This window comes from Neodiprion virginianus, chromosome 6 (assembly GCF_021901495.1).
Source record: "Neodiprion virginianus isolate iyNeoVirg1 chromosome 6, iyNeoVirg1.1, whole genome shotgun sequence".
NCBI lineage: Eukaryota > Metazoa > Arthropoda > Insecta > Hymenoptera > Diprionidae > Neodiprion > Neodiprion virginianus.
The window spans coordinates 6,601,923-6,619,633 of NC_060882.1; the positions used below are offsets into that span (position 1 = coordinate 6,601,923).

Below are 17,711 nucleotides of genomic sequence, written 5' to 3' on the forward strand. Positions count from 1 at the left end.
TTACCGAGTCAGCTCGCCTTAAAGGTGGCTAGCTATTCCGAGCAAATTTTTTTTTCACTTCTCGAAGCGCGTTCTACGTCTCGGTAAAGTTGGTTCAAATTTTGCGTCGATTCGAATTTCACTCAATTTCGGAATCGTGATAAAATCCTCGAGTAACTCGATCGGCGAGCCTTGAAATAAATAGCCACTCGTTTATTTCCCGTATCTATTTATCTATGATATTCTAACGCGTAAACTAGGCGGACTTTGTGCAACACACACATCGTCCAGGGTGTGGGACCCGATTCTCATACGTAGATCCGCTTTGATACTCGTCGATTTATGTTCAGATAAACCTCGTATTAGTTTCGCAAGGCGCATGTGCATGTTTATATTTACCACATCAACCTCTGGAGCGGATTGCTTACAGTATTTGCAATTAGTAGCCCCAAGTTAGGCGTGACATGGAATTACAAATGAAAGATGAATTTTTACTCACAGTCTTTCCGATCTCTGTAGCAGCCATCGAGGATTTCGGAGAGACCATGAATACGGTGGGCAATTCATACGTGCATACGTACCTACAAAGGTGGATAATAAAATATGAATTGACATTTCTTTTGTACTCAAAAATTATAATAAGCACGTCGATATAGGTATAATTAATTCGTCAAGGTTCATCGATAAATCGTCGAATGTGAGCACAACGTGTTCCTGTACCATCCGAAGGATACGTATTATAGTACCTACGCCGTAAAACTTGTGAGTGTTGGAGATCAGGTGTGTCATGGTCGTGCTAATAATGACAATGGTGACGATGATGACGATGACGGGTTGAGTGCGATTATCTTGGGCTGAATGGTCAAGGAGCACATCAGCCCCAACATCCAAAGCTCGGAACTGGCAAACCAATGTACTGCGGGAATTGATAGTTGGAAGATGAAAAAAACGTTCGTTTGTATGACCGACGTGATTTAAGGACAAGTATGAATACGCGTCAATTGAATTGACGGAAGTAACGAAAGTACGAATCACGCTGAATGAGTACTGGTCGGCACAATAAGCCCCACGAGCCGTTCCGTGTTCGACTGAAGAGATTATCATAACAACGAGCGAGTCTCTGATCAGGATTTAAACACTGATACAGCATAACGCATCGTCTCGTTCCCAGGGTAGCTGTAAGAAAAACGAAAACAAAAACAAAAGATTACAAGCGCTACACGGCTTTCGTATCATGGAATCACAAGAATTACAGCAATTACGTGAATGTTGAACCCAGAAACTTGATAGGCCCGTCTGAAATGGTGGTGTTGTATTAGTAACTAAAGCCAGACCAGCCAAGGACGCGGTTTAGCCAGTTTAATTACAGAGTCAGGATGGACCATTGTCAAGGATGAACTGACCAGATATCGCTACAGGTATATTACTCACAACAATGAAGATACACATAAGTTTTGCGCTGGGATCCAGAGTTCATTGCTCGTCGAAAATTCACCCAACGGTCCTCGGCGTGGTCGCAACTTTCTCCTGAGAGAGTTTTTGATGTTCAGAAGCCGGGGAAATCAATGTTCTTGATTAGTTGACGTTCTGTGAAACGGACGTTTTGCTCGGGAACGGATCGATTACAAATTCAAAAACGTTGGTGTCTCACACGTCGTACTGTTCCAACGACGCGTCCCTCGAGCATGATGTTTAACATTTTTTTTTTTCATAACAAACAAAGAAGTGAACGTCCAAGTGTGTGTAGTAAATTGCGCCTTCCTGCAGAACGTTAATCATTAGAGTATCCAATAATTAGTCTGCGGCGAAAACAGCCATGGCTGTTTTTTTTTTATTGTTTTTATTGTTTTTATACACTTCTTTTTTTCTACTTTCAATTCGATCACGCTCTGGTTCCGGTTGGTAAATAATACTCGGCTGCATTTTTTGCGGTGATCAATATTTTCATCACAATGGTCCTCTTATCTCTCGCCTCGCGACCCACATCGGCTGCTGCTCTATCGCTTTGAGATTTATTATTAATACCCAACACAGGCATTTTAAATTTATGTCCAGCCTGAGGCGTCGCGGGCGTTGACGGCTGATCAAACAATATCTATTCTACGCCTCTACCTGAGTTTCAATGTTCCTCAATTGCGTATGAGCGTAGGTACTGGAGATAGTTTACATAGCCCCGTGTCAATCCTATAAAGGTCATGGTTAAACTATTCGCAATAATCGCGAGCTCACCCGCAGTGTGGAGCTTGGCCCTAAAAGGCTACAATAACTCGGAGCATAATTTTTACACTTTGGTATGTCCTACAGTAACGTTTATCGAGAAAGTCGTATTCGTTTAAATTCTGCATTACGAAATCTCGATTCTCAAGTTATTTGATCTGATAGCGATGAAAAAGTTATACTTAAATTGTGCTAATCGTGAGGAATATGTTACATTTATTCATGAATGTTTTGACGAATCACCTATCAGGTTCTCGTTCGGTAATTCGATACAGGCGTATCCGTCCACTTTTTCAATTGACAATAGACGATTATATAAAACCAAAGGAATAAAACAAGCGTTCGGTGTTTGAACAAGGTTTAAATATATATTTAGATGCTTAATCCAAACTATTTGTCGCGATTTAAATTTGTATTGTAGGTACATATTATTAAACCCTGAGATAAAAATTGCATTTCGGTTATACAAACTTGCGATTATCCGAACTAGGCTCGGTCCCAATTAATTCGGATAATCGAGGTTCTACTGTACTGTATAACATATATTTCTGTAGTTTGTCATGATCTATTTGTAGATATTTAATTAGTCTTCAAGTATGTTTAACACGTACGTTCGGTGAATTTAGCCGTTTGTTACACCTGTTTCTTGTACTTGTTGCGTGGCAATAAAATGAAATTTCTGCATATTCAAATTTTGTGAAAATTATGCAGATGAGATAGTAGAATTCCAGCTAAGGTTAGTTGAATGACGCATACTATTGCCAAAAAGAGAAGAAACAGAACGAAATATGTGCGTCGAATTACGGCATCAGGTACTTTATCGTCAAAGATTGTAATATTGTAAGAATAATTTTTAACGCGTGTTCAAAATTATTTTTACACTGATAGGGCCTGTTTCTAATATGCATATACTTTAATTTGGCAATAATTAATACGTGTACACAATGGGTTTATTTATAACAAAATATTACAAAGTTATCTATAGGATGTTATATGCGGCGATCACTATCGTTATGACACTGACTCATTTTAATTGATTAAAATTATTCCTATTTCGTACAATTGCACGTATTACTTATAGTAAGTTATACCAATGATAAATTATGTTATATAATTATAGATTTAAGTGTTTATACATGTATATGTTTCAATGCCTGAAGGTAATTCTAGATTTCGCAAGTGTGAAGAAAATCAATCTTGCTGAAGGTTCGAGTCCAGATCCAATTGGGTTAGATGATTTTTTATTCATTATATTTCAATTGTCTTTTAACGTCATGTTCGTAAAATGATTATATGGCTTTGGATTTTGCTTTTATTTGTTAGTTTTTTGTGATTATAAATTAATCATTGACTGGTTGAGGCAAGCCCTCTAAACTCGTACGATTATTGTAATATATGGCTGCATCGCATTCGCAATTGAATTATTTGTATAACTTACGTAAATGAAGCTTAATGTATGTTGTGAATAAAATTGAAATGATTGGTATTATTATTGTTTGTACGCAATTTCTTCCTCCTTCTTGATTGCTTGGATCAAAATCAACGCGAGAACCGCCAAAACAACCTGCACAAAAATGAAAAAAAAAAAAAAAATACCGAAAGGTGATTAAGTCTTATCTAACACCGCTTGCATCGTTATGCTATTACACTTTCTCCGAAATGTTTTGTGCACAGATATATATCTATATCCAATTAATCTACCCATTCATCGACTGCGGCAACGCAGAACTTCGTTTAATTTATTTTTCAGTTCGATTGTAACGTCCTTTACAATCAGGAGTCTCCAGCTAGTATATTCGTACTTACGTGAAGCATGCAAAGAGATAACGCGAGACCAGCGATCCATCCAGATCTAGCCTCCAAAAACCAAGTAAGCTCATCGACACAACCGTGGAAAAATGCATTCCCTGTTACCGTGTCCCGGCATTCTGTAGGCAGTGGCTTCAGCATCGTCAAGTAATCCATGGGACCATTGGCTCCGCAGCATCCGATCTAAGACATCGAACAATCGGAATACAAAAAAAATCACCCGCCAAGCGTAATTATCATCATTGAGGCGAATCCGACTCACGTTCTCCTGTACCATCCGGAGGATAACCGCAGCGCCTTCGTATTGCGAGTTGGATATCAGATTTGTCATGGCCGTTGAGATAATGGGTTGAATACTACTGTCGTAGGTCGAATAATCAAGGAGCACCGCAGCCCCGGCTAAACCGCATACAAAGCTCAGGATTTGTAGACCAATATACTGAAAAGAACCTTCGATAGTACCGGAATTGCCTCGATTTAAGGACACGGGCAAATAACCGTCAATAATTTCATTCCAGGAAGTAAAAAAATTCAGTACGCACTGCGTAAAGGCCTACAACGAGCTCCATGAGAGCTGCACCGCACCCAACGAAAGATATTATCATCACAATTACGGAGGCTGCGATCAGGATGTAAATACCAATGTAGAATTGCCACATTCCGAGGAAACCAACCCACTCCTCGAATCCCGGCTCAAGACGCATCCAAAGCGACAGTCCAAACAAGCTGGCCCCAAATATCTGGAAGCGAGACATGAAAAAAACATTTTTGTTTGAAATTTTGTAACGATGGTTGATCGTAATCATGATATAAATAATTATTGTTATCACGTAACATTGCCAGAACAAAGTGAATGCGTCATATTCCACATATGGCGTTAATTATAGAGTAAAGGAATTTTTAACGGAAATTAAGTTCATGGACATTTGAATTCCGTGATTGGAGATTGGCTGCAGCTTGTTCACTGCGTCTGTTTTGTAATTTGCGTTTTTTTTTCTCTCTCTCTCTCCAAGTTGATTGACTTCTGACTGGTATTTATCGACAGTAATAGAAACCTTCTACCAAATATACATGTGTCCGTTACGATATCGAATGAGTTTTCATTATACTGAAAATTTTATACAGTTTATCTGTGACAATGAATTTCTCATCAACGTTGAAAAATTATTCCACGTGTGTTAATCGCAAAAACATGTACGGTGCATTGGTTATAGATATATGTATAGTGTCCTAAATATAGATGTTGCACCTCGTATTTAAAATCACACACATGTCCTGCTGTTTAAAATTTCCACGAAGTAAATTTGCAATGGCTATAAAACTGAGGCGCGTCCTAGAATATAACGCATTGCTATTTAGGACGGCATCTCGACGCGATGTAGTCATTATTTTCTCCTGGTATAACAAATCAGGACTTTCGTGTATTACGCAAATTCATACCCACTCCAATACAAGGCAATATAAGACAGTGTTAAATTTGAACACAGTTCTAGAATAGCAATTGTGCTACGTATAATACGTACAGTTGTACACGTAGTTACAATACTGCATACCAGTTAAGCAACATAGAGATTGAGTAATCCCCGCCTAACGCATCGGCAACCATCCTTCCGCAAAGCTGTGACGGGTTGCCGACAAGCAGGCGCAAGAACACCAATTTCCGGAGCAAATGTTATGTTGCAATAATTTGATCACTGCTACAATCTAGCTGCAATTCAAGAGAATTTTGCGTAACGGATGAAACAGTTTTTAAATCAATTTAACGTCTTATATCGCCTGAACGTAATCTCCTATCACTGATGACACATCGGATATCTTATGTATAACGTGGCGTGTATCGTACAGGAAGGGCTTTGATAAAAATCGATGCAAACTATCGAGAGCTCTTCTAATGATATCATCAAATTATAATTTTAAATTCGATGTAATATATAAACGATGTTCGTTTTTTACTTAGCTAAAATTACCGACATTCTCGCGAATTAATTGATAAATGAATCATACATGTGTATACGAAACGAAGAACCTTATTTGCCATTGCTAATACCTTATAGCCTATGATGCTCAAAAAACGAATCTTTCTCCAAATTCTTGTAGTTAGTGCGTAGTCGATATAAAAATAACATGTTTGATTTGATTCTATACAGGATTGTGTGTACGTTGAATGCAATCGTGGAAGGATTACTCACCCAACTCACTGCGTTGAAACAGAATATCAGGTATTTTATACATCCAATTTTTTGCTCCAGCTGGGCAGCACCAGTGCCTCGGCCCGTCCCAGCCATTATTTTTTAAGAACCGGGCACTTTGTTGAACGAAGATCACCACTAATTATTGGAGTCGAGACAACAATGGTTGAGTACAACAGGTAACTGGGCGGGCCACCAACGTGTAATGTTTTATCTTTGGCAAATATAAGATAACTTGGATAAGCGCGCCCTAGATATACAGCGTCACGACTTACTATGTTCTGATAAATCAAACGTGAATCATTCTTTCTCATCGCGGTAGTTTGATTAACGAGGTGAGTATAGTATAAGTTTAATCTTAGTGAGCAGGAAGTAAATTTCTACAACCAATTGGCATACAAATATATTACATATTTCGTATTCAATACAAACGCGTATATATAATACAAGTGTACGAGCGAGATCAAAACATCTCTAGTATATTTTCCCTGAATTCTGTTCACTCTTCTTCAATATCAATTCTATGTATAGTTATCACGTCGTCGTGCTTTTCACGATAGGTGAGGCACAATTGGGGATCGCCGATGTGTCATTGTACGTTCCTGAAATTACGGTGTGAAAAAAGCAGCGGTATCGTCTCGCATTATTGATTACATGATATTGGACGTACTGTGGGTATGGAGATGCAATCCCTGTATATGTTCGTAATGTCAATTTCGTACAACATAATATAGGTAGATACCGTAGCAACAGCAATGACGATAAAGTCGACATCTGGGAATTTTCAACTCGGCGATTGCTCAAGTCTAAAACATTCAGGCACAGCTATGCGTGTATTTAAATATTACCAAGCATCGCACATACCTAACAAATTTATGACCAGTCTTGTAGATCCAGAATATAATGTATTACATATAGAAATTTATTGCAAACAATATCTGCGAATGAGATAGTACAAACGTTTAGACCGAGACAAATTAACTGGAAGAATGCATGTTTTCTGCGATTTCTACAATGGATTGATTCTGGAAAGTGGTATGGTGAATGGTTCGAACGACTTTATACGTTGACCTAGTCTTCGTATCATATCATGCAATTTACGCAAAGGTAGACCAGGCTTGGATATAATTGGTGGAAATACACTGCAGTATACGTTGCATGAATGTTGCAGCTTTTCGCGATCACAGTTCAAACTACTCTCAGTATTCGATTTTAGATCCGCGCTGTAGATCCTTCGCTACAGAAACTCACGACAGAGAATCGTGTGAATCTACTAGACTCCACGTGTACTACTGGAATGTTGACTACCAGTCTTATCTTCGACAATAATATCAAGCACTGTACTCTAATTCCGAGCTTGCAGCGTGTGGATTTAGGTATTCTTCAACATGTATTCTAACTCTTGATTGAAAAAGCTCTGGTATCTTATTAAACAAAGACTAATTAAATGATGATAAACCTGACTTTGATCAAATGTGATAAATTTGGAGTAATGACAATCCTTTCCAAAGCCCGATCGGCTGGTATTAATTTATTTCGATCTGAAATCTGTTAAATCTCTAATTGAGTAAATAGCGTTAGTTTACTGAGATATTTCCTAACGAGGGGATATCCTAGCTGTTAAAAAATCACCGTGTGCAGCCAATTACATCGAGCGTACGCAGATTCATCCTACACATTGTGTTCTATTAATACGCGGTGGCTCAATTACAAACGCCTAGCTTGTGTAAATTTATAAGTAGGATGAATTTACTACGGTCGAAATATTCAACGTTATCGAATATACAGGCGCTACGTGCCTGGAGATAAATCGGTGCGAGAAATTTCTGTGAGACCGATAATGAATGTATACGGTATGTATGTATGGTTATTATTGCAGATACCGATGTTCTCAAATATTTGATGTTTCGTAATCAGCGGTTAATGACCAATTCAAGTTTCCATTTCGTCAATGGAAGATCGCGATGTGTGGGCGAAGGCATTTGTTTTCTTCTAAAGGCGCGTGCGAATCGTCGGCCATAGAACAGCCGGGAAACGTGGTTGGTGCAAGCGAGAGAACCAGGGAGTGGGGACCGGCGGTAACCAAGAAGTTGAGCTATGATGATGTGGAAGCTGGAACAGCGGCCGAGAGTTGATGACATAGCGTTGCCTTTCAACGTCAAGGGTTCTCGCCTTGATAGAGGATTTTTAATTCTTCCTGCCGCAATCGAGTCGTTGTAAATAGGACCCTCGTTTCATCGTTTAATTTTTTACACTTCGTGTTAGGTAGTTTCTTCAAAATCATGCCGCGGACATTATTTACACTCGGTAGTGTGTTCTTGGTTATTGTTACCGTCAGGGCGATTCCGAAGCCAGATGAAGTTCAGGATCGTGTATTAGACAAGGTGCGTTCAGAGTTTGTACAAATCAAAATTAGCCCATTTTCGTACGCATAACCTCTACGAGCACTCCTGTCATTCATTCGCTTAATACTTGGTCGAACCCGATTTTCGTTTATTTGATTTAAAATTAAACTTGCATGTAATTAATCACAAATTTTTTAACAACTTATTACTGTTTCTGTAAGGTTTGTGAAAAGCTTCTATTATCGCAACGTAATTACAGAAGAATGTTGATCGCATGTCCATTGGAGATCAATTTTCATCTATTATTATACAACTTGTACTTCAGTTTTTAATTATATGTTGGCGTATTGCAATTTCAGGACCTTAGCGACCAGGAACACTTTATTAATTCACAACACAATCCGACGTATGATCATGAGGCTTTTCTTGGTGAGGAGGCCAAGACATTTGATCAGCTGAGTCCTGAGGAGAGCAGAAGACGCCTCGGTATAATAGTTGATAAAATTGACAAAGATAAAGACGGATTTGTGACCCAAGAGGAGCTCAAGGACTGGATAAAGTACACCCAACAACGTTACATCCAAGACGACGTTGACCGTCAATGGACGACACATAATCCAGAAGACAAGGAAAAGCTGCCTTGGCTAGAATACCGCAGCTTGGTATACGGATTTATGGACGATGCCGGCGACGATTTACCTGAAAAAACCGAGGACGATAATTTCTCATATGCTGCTATGCTCAAGAGAGATCGCCGACGGTGGTCGGTAGCTGATAAAGACGGTGACGATGCCTTGACCAAAGAAGAATTTACCGGATTTCTTCATCCAGAAGAATCTGATGATATGCGGGATGTTGTTGTCCTCGAGACAATGGAGGATATCGATAAAGATGCTGATGGAAAAATATCCGTCACTGAATATATTGGTATGTTTTTGATTCTGAAAATAATATTATGCAGTTAATTAGATAAATCAGAATGGCAAGAGTTATTAAATTTGATCAACTTTAGCCAAAAATGGATAGGAGAAAATCGTAGTTCAAAGAAATTGTTTTCGACGAACGTCGAACAATGATTTGCATATACTAAATTTATACAACTATTTTCCAGGCGACATGTACAGGGGAGGAGCTGACGAGGAAGAACCAGAATGGGTAAAGAATGAAAGAGAGCAGTTTTCTACTTACAGAGACAAGGATGGTGATGGCTTCATGGATGTTGAGGAGGTTGGTTACGGACATTGTTTCGTATACTCTGTAATAATTTCAAGTTGACATTATTCATAGGCAGTCTTATTATGAAATATTTTACTTATGAATAACTGATATTTTTAGGTAAAGAATTGGATCATCCCAGCAGACTTTGATCACGCTGAAGCAGAATCCCGGCATTTGATCTATGAGGCAGACGGTGATGCTGATCAAAAACTTACCAAAGAAGAGATCTTAGAGAAATATGACATTTTCGTTGGTTCGCAAGCAACTGATTTTGGAGAGGCTTTGGCGAGACACGATGAATTTTAATAATATTACATTTTACTGCTTCATTGAACAAAGTTTATACGTATATTTATATTGATATTATTAAGATCTTAGCTTAAAGATTCAACCCTGTCAAGCATTTATGTCTAGCATTTTCCATTCTACATATATTTATGTACCTACTTATAGTACGTACTAAACGAATCGGTGATAAAATTTTACTAATGTTATTCGTCTAACAGAATACGTATATCATCTTCGTAATCAAAAATAATGAATTTCAATCTCATGTAAATGGCCCTAATAATAAACATACATATTTTAATACTAACTTGAAGTTACCAACAATCACTGTATACTAGTTTTTTTTTACAAAAATTACCTGATTTATTTGTCACCGCATTTCTAAATACTGTATTTAGAGGTGAGTTTGAAAGATCAGTTTTATTCAAGGCAACAATAAATGTTAAGGCCTTGAAAATACGTTCAACAAGGAATTTATAATTTGACATGAATCCATAGCTATTATTATATCGATATACTTTGATTGGGCTCGTAAAGCTTATCCAAAAAAATACAGTGACGTATATCTTCATCAGATAAGTAGAGATAATAATTGAACGATATCAGTACGGCTCACATTACCTGGCAAGTGCAACATGCGGAAATTTTACTTCTTCGCATTACTTTATTTATGTTTTTTTTGTCATTTAGCAGGTATACTAACAACTTTTTACTTATTATATCCGTGAAATATTAGCACGTAATTTGATGTATTCAAATACTCACTTTGCAACTTTGAAGCATCTGCAGACACAACTGACACTGAGGATGATACTCCATATTGCCTACATTTTACTTGGCTTGGACCGTTGTATGACAAGACCAGCACTGTCAATATTTCTTGCGACGATTATACCGGTACACCATGCATCGAACCACTGATTGTTACGAGTAAGTATCTTGATAAATTATTTTATGGCACATGACATGATAGTATGCCGGAATGACGTCACAGCTTTGATGGCTTTCAACTGACTTATATTCAGAATAATTCACATAAGTAAATATCGTTGCTATAACATTCTCGTCTAAAAAACAAGAATAGCCCCACAAATTTCAGCGATGAGTCTCAATTAATTGCACATACGTGATTTTCAGATGATGGTAGTGAACCAAATGTAACATACATGTGGGCAAATTATAATCGCTCAATAATCGGATGCCCGTTAAGGTCTGGCTACAGTTGCATAAAATATACTTATGTGTATGATAATGCAGGTGAGCGAAAATCTCTCATTTGTGCCAATTTATTTACCGTATAATAATGCATGTATTCAATAGTAACTGCATTGTAAACTTATTGTTTATTTCTGTCTTATGATTGTTATTGTTTTTTTTATAGTGATAAATGCTTCTTACTTTTGTGGTAAAATGATCCAGGATACTACAACTGCTTTGACGTCGGGTTGCTATGAGCAAAAGGTAAATCACGACAACATTTGTTTTACTACTGTCTGCGTAAAAACCAATGATGATTTTTCATGAGTATAACATGCCATTATCCTTCTGATTCATTGTTAACAGATTACCAGCCACACGATCGGTGCCTGTGCGTGCCGAACTAACGCTGGAGAAGCACCCTGTAACGCATCTACTACGAATATTGCATCCATTTGCACTCAGACACTGCTTTTCTTACTGTTACTAATTTCTTGTTATGGAAATATGTTTTCATAGAATCATTTCATGATTACATAAAATCTACCTGAATTTCAATAGCGTATTTAAACTTGTTATCGTGTACGTTATGTTATCGTTAAGAAGCTTATGCATTTTTGTACATTATTACATTCAGATATATTTGCCGTCATATATTAAATTTTATATTCTTCCTGTAAAGATTATACCTTATACAATTCGGAATAGGATACTGCATATTGACATTGCCAAATTGAATGCTGATTTTTCTGAATACCGTAATTATAATTAATTTTAGTTTTATAAAAATTGCACAATTTCTATTTCAAACGGTTTGCCGCGCCGCCATATTATATGAGAACACTAGACTGCCTATCGTAAGGCGTAAAGCCGCGGCAATTTTTTGATTCAAACTTTACTTCCGAAAACAGGAATATCATACGAATAAAATACGCAGCAATGGATTTTCATTCCTTTTATATATCATGATACATCTCTGGCTATACGCTTTATAATTTTAAACGTTTACGTGTAAGTTAGCATATTTTAGAAATAAATGCTCAACATTCACATATGTGACATCTGGGATTCTTTTGTGACCGTGATCTGGATATTCCATAATTGTTTCTTTGGTTCCAGGTATTGTAAAAAAGTTTCTTTATCAAAGGTTTCGGTCAGTCGAAACTGGCTATCTTTAATCTATTGTAAGATATTTGGATAAAAGTCACACATAATAAACAAAAAACCTACAAATCATTAGGGTTTCCGATACGTGCTTGTTTAAAAATCACTCATCGTCTTCTTTCAAAATATAATCTTAGAACATATAGAATATAATTAGTTCACAGCACGTTTCACATTGATAACTGATATTAATATATTTTTATTATAGTCAGTGTGTGTCAGTGTTTAATATCCATGGATTTTAATCGCATGCTTACACTATTTCAGTGCAGAATTAAAACGTGATGCTATCATGTTTGCAATGAAAATCAAATTGGTAGATTCAATCATGTTTTTCGTCATTCGTAGTACGTAACAAGCACGTACGCAATTATGATTAACACAAAAGCGAGCAAAGTACCGGAGTGCAAACTGGATGCATCATTCACAACCCCGACTCCAGGAACAACTAGAGTATTGTCCCCGGCCGTAATTATTTCAACGTTTGATGAAGTGACCTCTGCCACACCGTTCCCGACGTTACAAAGATTACTTGTACAAGCCCGGTAATAGGTTTTGGCGAAGGGTGTCTTGACTTCGGTATTTAAATACAGAGGATTGTCTTCGCAAGCCCGATAAAACGCCGTCACGAGTCCCGTGGGCTCTGCCAATTCCCGTCGATAAATTGTACAATATTTGTAATTGCACGTAGTAGAAAAATCAGGATCCGAAATACACGAACTTGAAGATGATGTACTGTCGCAAACGTAACAGCTCAAGCCTGAAAGAATACGATAAAAGATTTAATCTAGTTTGGACATTTAACTGTTGTTTGGTTGTAGAAAATAATTGACTACACCTGCTAGATCGAGATCCATCCTTGAAATGTGCGACGCTAAAATTTTCCGATTGTACATTCTAAACACTCATTATTTTGATAACGATCGAAAGAATTCAGTATAGAAGCTATCGCTAATACAACTTTCAGTGTAACAATTATGGCGTTTGTTTGATCCAGAAATCTCGTCGTTTTAATTGATTGAATATGAAAAAAAGCTGAAAAAATACTAACCGTAAGCATATTGCTGTCTCGACGTAAAAACTGCGATCACGAATAGTATCGTTGTTAAATTTATGTCCCGCATCCTGTGCTCTATATCCATTATCCCAACACCTCACTTACAACTCTTTGCTATGCCCACACGAAAGCAATACTGACTTGTGTTAGTCACGGGCAAAATATCAGTGACGACGCGTTCAGCTATCACGATACCGATAAAATAGATTGCGGCGTATACATATAGGTGTGATGTGCGTAAGTGTATGCAGTCAATATGAATAATCTAAGATTACGCGAGGCACCTTTCCGAAAATGGAGTAAAGCGATTAATTAATGTTGAAGCGGTGTGAAACAATTAAAACAAAAGCGTACCTATAATGTACGGACAAAATATTTCACGCGACTCAAGGTACACTACGATAACGCTAATTGACACATCAAGGATTTGCAAGGCATTTCAATTAACAACAATAGTTTTTGGTAAAATAAATAACCAAAGGGAAAAACCAACCGTTCAACTTCCGTCTATGCAGTGCACAACTTTGCGAAGGCTGTGTAATAAACTTGTTACGCCATTCGTTCAAGAATTTTTATGTCAGTGCAATAAATTGTACAATATATAGGTACTACTACTGTGCGGGAAATCCTTACAATAATTGACGCGGCAATGAACCCGCCTAGCTGCTCTTCGCGTCGCATATGTAGCTCACGAATGACCATTGCAGATACGAATGTAGACAAATCCACACGTATTTTGTGTACGCCTCTATAGGTAGGTAATGTTATCACTAAATCTGTTGCAACCACCCTGTCCCTACGAGGTCAATATAACTGACGGCTAGCTGACGAAAGATGAAATGAATGCGAATCATCGTGTGAATGTATGATAATAATGGGAAGTAATTTACAATTTTTTTTCTCACTCATTGTAGTTTATTTATATAACATGTTACACGACGGCCGCCAATGCGACGGGAAGGCCGAAGCTTTTCGTTTCGCCTGGAACTACGAACTAATGCGATTATAGTTAACTTTGAGGAAAAAAGCGGTTCTGTCATGAACTCGGAAAATATATAAAACGGTGAACCGGTCGAAACATCATTACACATTTCCATTGACTCACAGCACGTTCTCTAGTGTTTCTTAAATCTTCACAATGTTCAAATATCGCGTTAATTATACATGCCGTTCCTTCGTATTGTTTCTTGTCATTCAAAACTGTTACGAAAGTACATTTGGCCAAACACAGACCATTGTCTTTGCCCAAATGACTATGCAGACACAGCCACCCCCTTCCAACACCGCAGGTGGATAATTTTTTCTTACTAATACGTAATCCATGTTTTAATTTAAAGAAAACTAATGTCGATAACAATGTTATCGTTGAATAAACTAATCTTGAGTTTGATATGTATCGTAAAAAGTACCCTCAACTTCAGTAATGATTGTGATTTGAAATGTTTAAGCAGGGATGAGTGGCATGTCGTGCAAATGCGTTCCAATGGGCACATGTGCAGCGCCTACCGCAGCCGGAATTGATATACGAATCGTGAATATGGTACGTCTGACAAATCAAAGTATTACATCCGTGAGATAATGCGAAGAAAAAATTAGAAGACATTTTGTTTCGATTCATAGAGTTATTCAGTCGTTAATTAATCTAATAACGTGCTAAATGAATTGTTTTGGTGCCAGGGTTCAACTGCCTGTACTAGCGGGCTTCAATATTGCTGCACATCAAGTGGAAATACGGCGTCTCAACTAAACGACGCTGCTTGTGGTAGGAGGAAAATTCCGCTGACAACACAAGCCCCAGGAATAGCGAGTTACGGTGCTTATCCGTGGCAAGCAGCTTTATTAATGCCGAATAACAATTATATTGGGTCTGGCGTTCTCTTGGATTCTAATAACGTTTTGACTGCTGCCCACAAAGTGGCTACACTCTCGTAAGTGTCGTTTGCACATGCGAACCACGCACTGAACTAGTCGATCAATTTCACTGGGAACTGTTCTTATTTCTACTTAGAAACAATGGCTTCAAAGTAAGACTCGGCGAATGGGATGCTCAAAGTTTGTCCGAGCAGTATCCGTACCAAGAATACAACGTGGCTAAAGTATTCGTTCACCCCTCGTTCAACGCGCAAAATTTGCAAAATGATGTTGCAATTATAAGACTGAGTAGCACTGTTCCCATCTCCTCGAGTCCTGGAATAAGTACGATATGCCCTCCTACAGGAATGCCTGCAGCACAGACAAGGTGAACATTTTTTTACAATTTAGTCTAATCGACTGAAACCAAAGAGAATAGTATCGTTAGAACAGTGTATACGTAGCTTGTGGAATAGATAATTAATTAGTTTAAAGCTTTAGAAAATTCTTACAGTAAGTACGAGCTGTGCCCACAACCAGATTTCACTGCTTAAAGACTTACTTCCATGTTACAGATGCTGGGTTTCTGGATGGGGGAAAAATGCATTCGGACCAAATGGCGCCTACCAAAGTATCATGAAAGAAGTTGATGTACCCATTCTAGATCAAGGAAATTGCGAAAACCGACTGAGAGGAACGAGACTTGGCCAATTTTTCAATTTAAGTCGAGACAGCTTTATGTGCGCTGGTGGAGAAGCTAACAAGGACGCGTGCACGGTAATTTATAGTTTTATGCACACCTGCGATTCGATACTTGAAAAATAATTATAGAGTGATCTCTTTCAATTGATTCCAATAATTCTTACCGGAATAATTGAATTTGCATTGACGATTTTCATACAGATATTTCTCGGATTCTGAAGGTTTTCTAATCCAATTCAAATTAAACCTTATATCTGTTACTCCTTTTCAAACAAAGTGACTTTCTCGAAAGTGTTTTTTTTTTATTCACGATTATTGTTTTTCGAATTGATCGTCGAGAGCGACAAAAATTGCAACGGTAATTCTAAGAGAAAATTACTTCGATTTTCTAGGGTGATGGTGGATCCCCATTGGTATGCCAAATACAGGGACAATGGCAACTTGTTGGCTTAGTTGCTTGGGGAATCGGATGTGCAATGTCGGGTGTACCCGGAGTATACGTAAATGTACCAAACTACCTCACTTGGATAATGCAGCAAATTGGCAGAACTGATTGAATTATCCAGTATGTACTTAGGCAGCGGTGTTACATTTTTTGAAAATCATCAATAAGGTGTGATTAGGGGCAATAGAAATGTTTGGCTAATTGTGTCGAGGATGATATGAATTGATACAAATTAGTTGAGTGATAAAATGGAATCCAGTTTGTGAACAAACAATATTTTAATGGATAAAACTTATATATTTCTTTATATTTAGATAACATTAGTTTAAAATAAGTCTTCCAAATTTTTATTTACATTTATACCTAACACGCCAAATAAAAAAAGTTAAGTCATCCGTAGATTTAGAAACTCACAGCTCGCGTAGTTTGAAACTTTTTTTGAATAAGATTAAATATCTTATCTTACAACAACATTGATTATATTGCAAGGAGCATATGTTGTAATAACGTACCCAAACTATTGCTATTATTATTTGCATAATATAATTTTAAAAACACTTATATGTTCATTGTATCATTTGAAAAAATATTGGTATTATCTTTTCTTAGCCAAAACTTTTCAACTGGTGCTCTGCAAATAATTTCCTAAGCCTGTAAGTTTTAACGTTTAATTTAATTATTATATATAATAAAATGTATAAAACAATGTACAACACTATAGACCGACTGGTGAACATTTCATGACCAGTGACACATTATTACGATTAAAAATGTTAAATTCAAAAAAGGTGCACATAATGCTTTTGTGCATACGCTCTTCAATAATTCTGATCACAGATACCGAAACTAGTTTGCAAGCAAATATAAATTACATTATGTAAATGATGAACCAATATTACGTATTTATACGAACTCGTCAAAGCTGTTTGGAAAAGAAATGCCAGAATGTTTAAACTCCCGATGCATTAAACTGAATAAAATTTTAACAAGCGAGCTGGTACACTTCGGACCAATAACTAATCGCATTTGGAGGTAATTGTCTCAAGATATTTCTCAAATCACAATAGTATAAAAACTCCTATTAATCTAATTACCTTTATGGAGGGCCGAGGTGCTAGTATTAATAAAATGTTGATAATTAATGATCAGTAGTCTTTTTTATAGAAGCTATGTTATGCCATCTACTTAAAAAAGATATTCTTTTTTTTCTTTCGTAAAAAACAGAGCGAGTCTACTAGTAGTAACTACGT

General features: G+C 37.3%; 5 protein-coding genes across 7 annotated transcripts; 3 read left to right on the forward strand and 2 right to left on the reverse strand.

The window, feature by feature from the left end:
* Positions 1-1,869: 1,869 nt before the first annotated feature.
* LOC124307574 (tetraspanin-2A) lies at positions 1,870-6,424 on the reverse strand. The gene is made up of 5 exons (XM_046769397.1): positions 6,195-6,424; positions 4,548-4,745; positions 4,268-4,444; positions 4,003-4,188; positions 1,870-3,760 (listed from the first exon to the last, which is right to left on the reverse strand). The coding sequence occupies exons 1-5, from the start codon at positions 6,288-6,290 to the stop codon at positions 3,686-3,688; spliced, it is 732 nt and encodes a 243-aa protein (XP_046625353.1). The 5' UTR covers positions 6,291-6,424; the 3' UTR covers positions 1,870-3,685.
* A 1,836-nt stretch (positions 6,425-8,260) lies between these two features.
* LOC124307573 (calumenin) lies at positions 8,261-10,352 on the forward strand. Its single transcript, XM_046769396.1, has 4 exons — positions 8,261-8,578; positions 8,899-9,466; positions 9,651-9,766; positions 9,875-10,352. The coding sequence occupies exons 1-4, from the start codon at positions 8,477-8,479 to the stop codon at positions 10,061-10,063; spliced, it is 975 nt and encodes a 324-aa protein (XP_046625352.1). The 5' UTR covers positions 8,261-8,476; the 3' UTR covers positions 10,064-10,352.
* A 296-nt stretch (positions 10,353-10,648) lies between these two features.
* On the forward strand, positions 10,649-12,358 carry LOC124307575 (uncharacterized). The gene is made up of 5 exons (XM_046769398.1): positions 10,649-10,738; positions 10,826-10,975; positions 11,183-11,302; positions 11,427-11,506; positions 11,609-12,358. Exons 1-5 carry the CDS (start codon positions 10,681-10,683, stop codon positions 11,759-11,761), a joined length of 561 nt encoding a protein of 186 aa, XP_046625354.1. The 5' UTR covers positions 10,649-10,680; the 3' UTR covers positions 11,762-12,358.
* On the reverse strand, positions 12,183-14,046 carry LOC124307576 (uncharacterized). Its single transcript, XM_046769399.1, has 3 exons — positions 13,957-14,046; positions 13,458-13,646; positions 12,183-13,166 (listed from the first exon to the last, which is right to left on the reverse strand). Exons 2-3 carry the CDS (start codon positions 13,546-13,548, stop codon positions 12,745-12,747), a joined length of 513 nt encoding a protein of 170 aa, XP_046625355.1. The 5' UTR covers positions 13,549-13,646; positions 13,957-14,046; the 3' UTR covers positions 12,183-12,744.
* Positions 14,047-14,163: 117 nt separating this feature from the next.
* Positions 14,164-17,639, forward strand: LOC124307572 (phenoloxidase-activating factor 2). 3 transcript variants are annotated; one of them, XM_046769395.1, is made up of 6 exons: positions 14,164-14,217; positions 14,915-15,003; positions 15,141-15,391; positions 15,472-15,702; positions 15,890-16,091; positions 16,409-17,639. In XM_046769395.1, exons 2-6 carry the CDS (start codon positions 14,917-14,919, stop codon positions 16,571-16,573), a joined length of 936 nt encoding a protein of 311 aa, XP_046625351.1. In that variant the 5' UTR covers positions 14,164-14,217; positions 14,915-14,916; the 3' UTR covers positions 16,574-17,639. The 3 variants fall into 3 exon arrangements, with proteins under 3 accessions (XP_046625351.1, XP_046625348.1, XP_046625350.1); XM_046769392.1 differs by lacking the exon at positions 14,164-14,217 and adding an exon at positions 14,462-14,752 and having other exon boundaries at positions 14,912-15,003; XM_046769394.1 differs by lacking the exon at positions 14,164-14,217 and adding an exon at positions 14,463-14,752.
* The last annotated feature ends 72 nt before the right edge of the window (positions 17,640-17,711 follow it).

Coding starts and splice junctions, on each gene's coding strand:
- LOC124307574 (XM_046769397.1), bottom strand. CDS start 6,290: ATGGCTGGGACGGGCCGAGGCACTGGTGCTGCCCAGCTGGAGCAAAAA. Junction 4,746..6,194: donor GTTTCAACGCAGTGAGTTGG/GTGAGTAATCCT, acceptor TCTCGCTTCCAG/ATATTTGGGGCCAGCTTGTT. Junction 3,761..4,002: donor TATCTCTTTGCATGCTTCAC/GTAAGTACGAAT, acceptor ATTTTTGTGCAG/GTTGTTTTGGCGGTTCTCGC.
- LOC124307573 (XM_046769396.1), top strand. CDS start 8,477: ATGCCGCGGACATTATTTACACTCGGTAGTGTGTTCTTGGTTATTGTT. Junction 8,579..8,898: donor AGGATCGTGTATTAGACAAG/GTGCGTTCAGAG, acceptor TTGCAATTTCAG/GACCTTAGCGACCAGGAACA. Junction 9,767..9,874: donor GCTTCATGGATGTTGAGGAG/GTTGGTTACGGA, acceptor TGATATTTTTAG/GTAAAGAATTGGATCATCCC.
- LOC124307575 (XM_046769398.1), top strand. CDS start 10,681: ATGCGGAAATTTTACTTCTTCGCATTACTTTATTTATGTTTTTTTTGT. Junction 10,739..10,825: donor TTTTTTTTGTCATTTAGCAG/GTATACTAACAA, acceptor GCAACTTTGAAG/CATCTGCAGACACAACTGAC. Junction 11,303..11,426: donor TTATGTGTATGATAATGCAG/GTGAGCGAAAAT, acceptor TTTTTTTTATAG/TGATAAATGCTTCTTACTTT.
- LOC124307576 (XM_046769399.1), bottom strand. CDS start 13,548: ATGGATATAGAGCACAGGATGCGGGACATAAATTTAACAACGATACTA. Junction 13,167..13,457: donor GAGACAGCAATATGCTTACG/GTTAGTATTTTT, acceptor GTATTCTTTCAG/GCTTGAGCTGTTACGTTTGC.
- LOC124307572 (XM_046769392.1), top strand. CDS start 14,602: ATGTTCAAATATCGCGTTAATTATACATGCCGTTCCTTCGTATTGTTT. Junction 15,004..15,140: donor ATATACGAATCGTGAATATG/GTACGTCTGACA, acceptor TTTTGGTGCCAG/GGTTCAACTGCCTGTACTAG. Junction 15,392..15,471: donor CACAAAGTGGCTACACTCTC/GTAAGTGTCGTT, acceptor ATTTCTACTTAG/AAACAATGGCTTCAAAGTAA.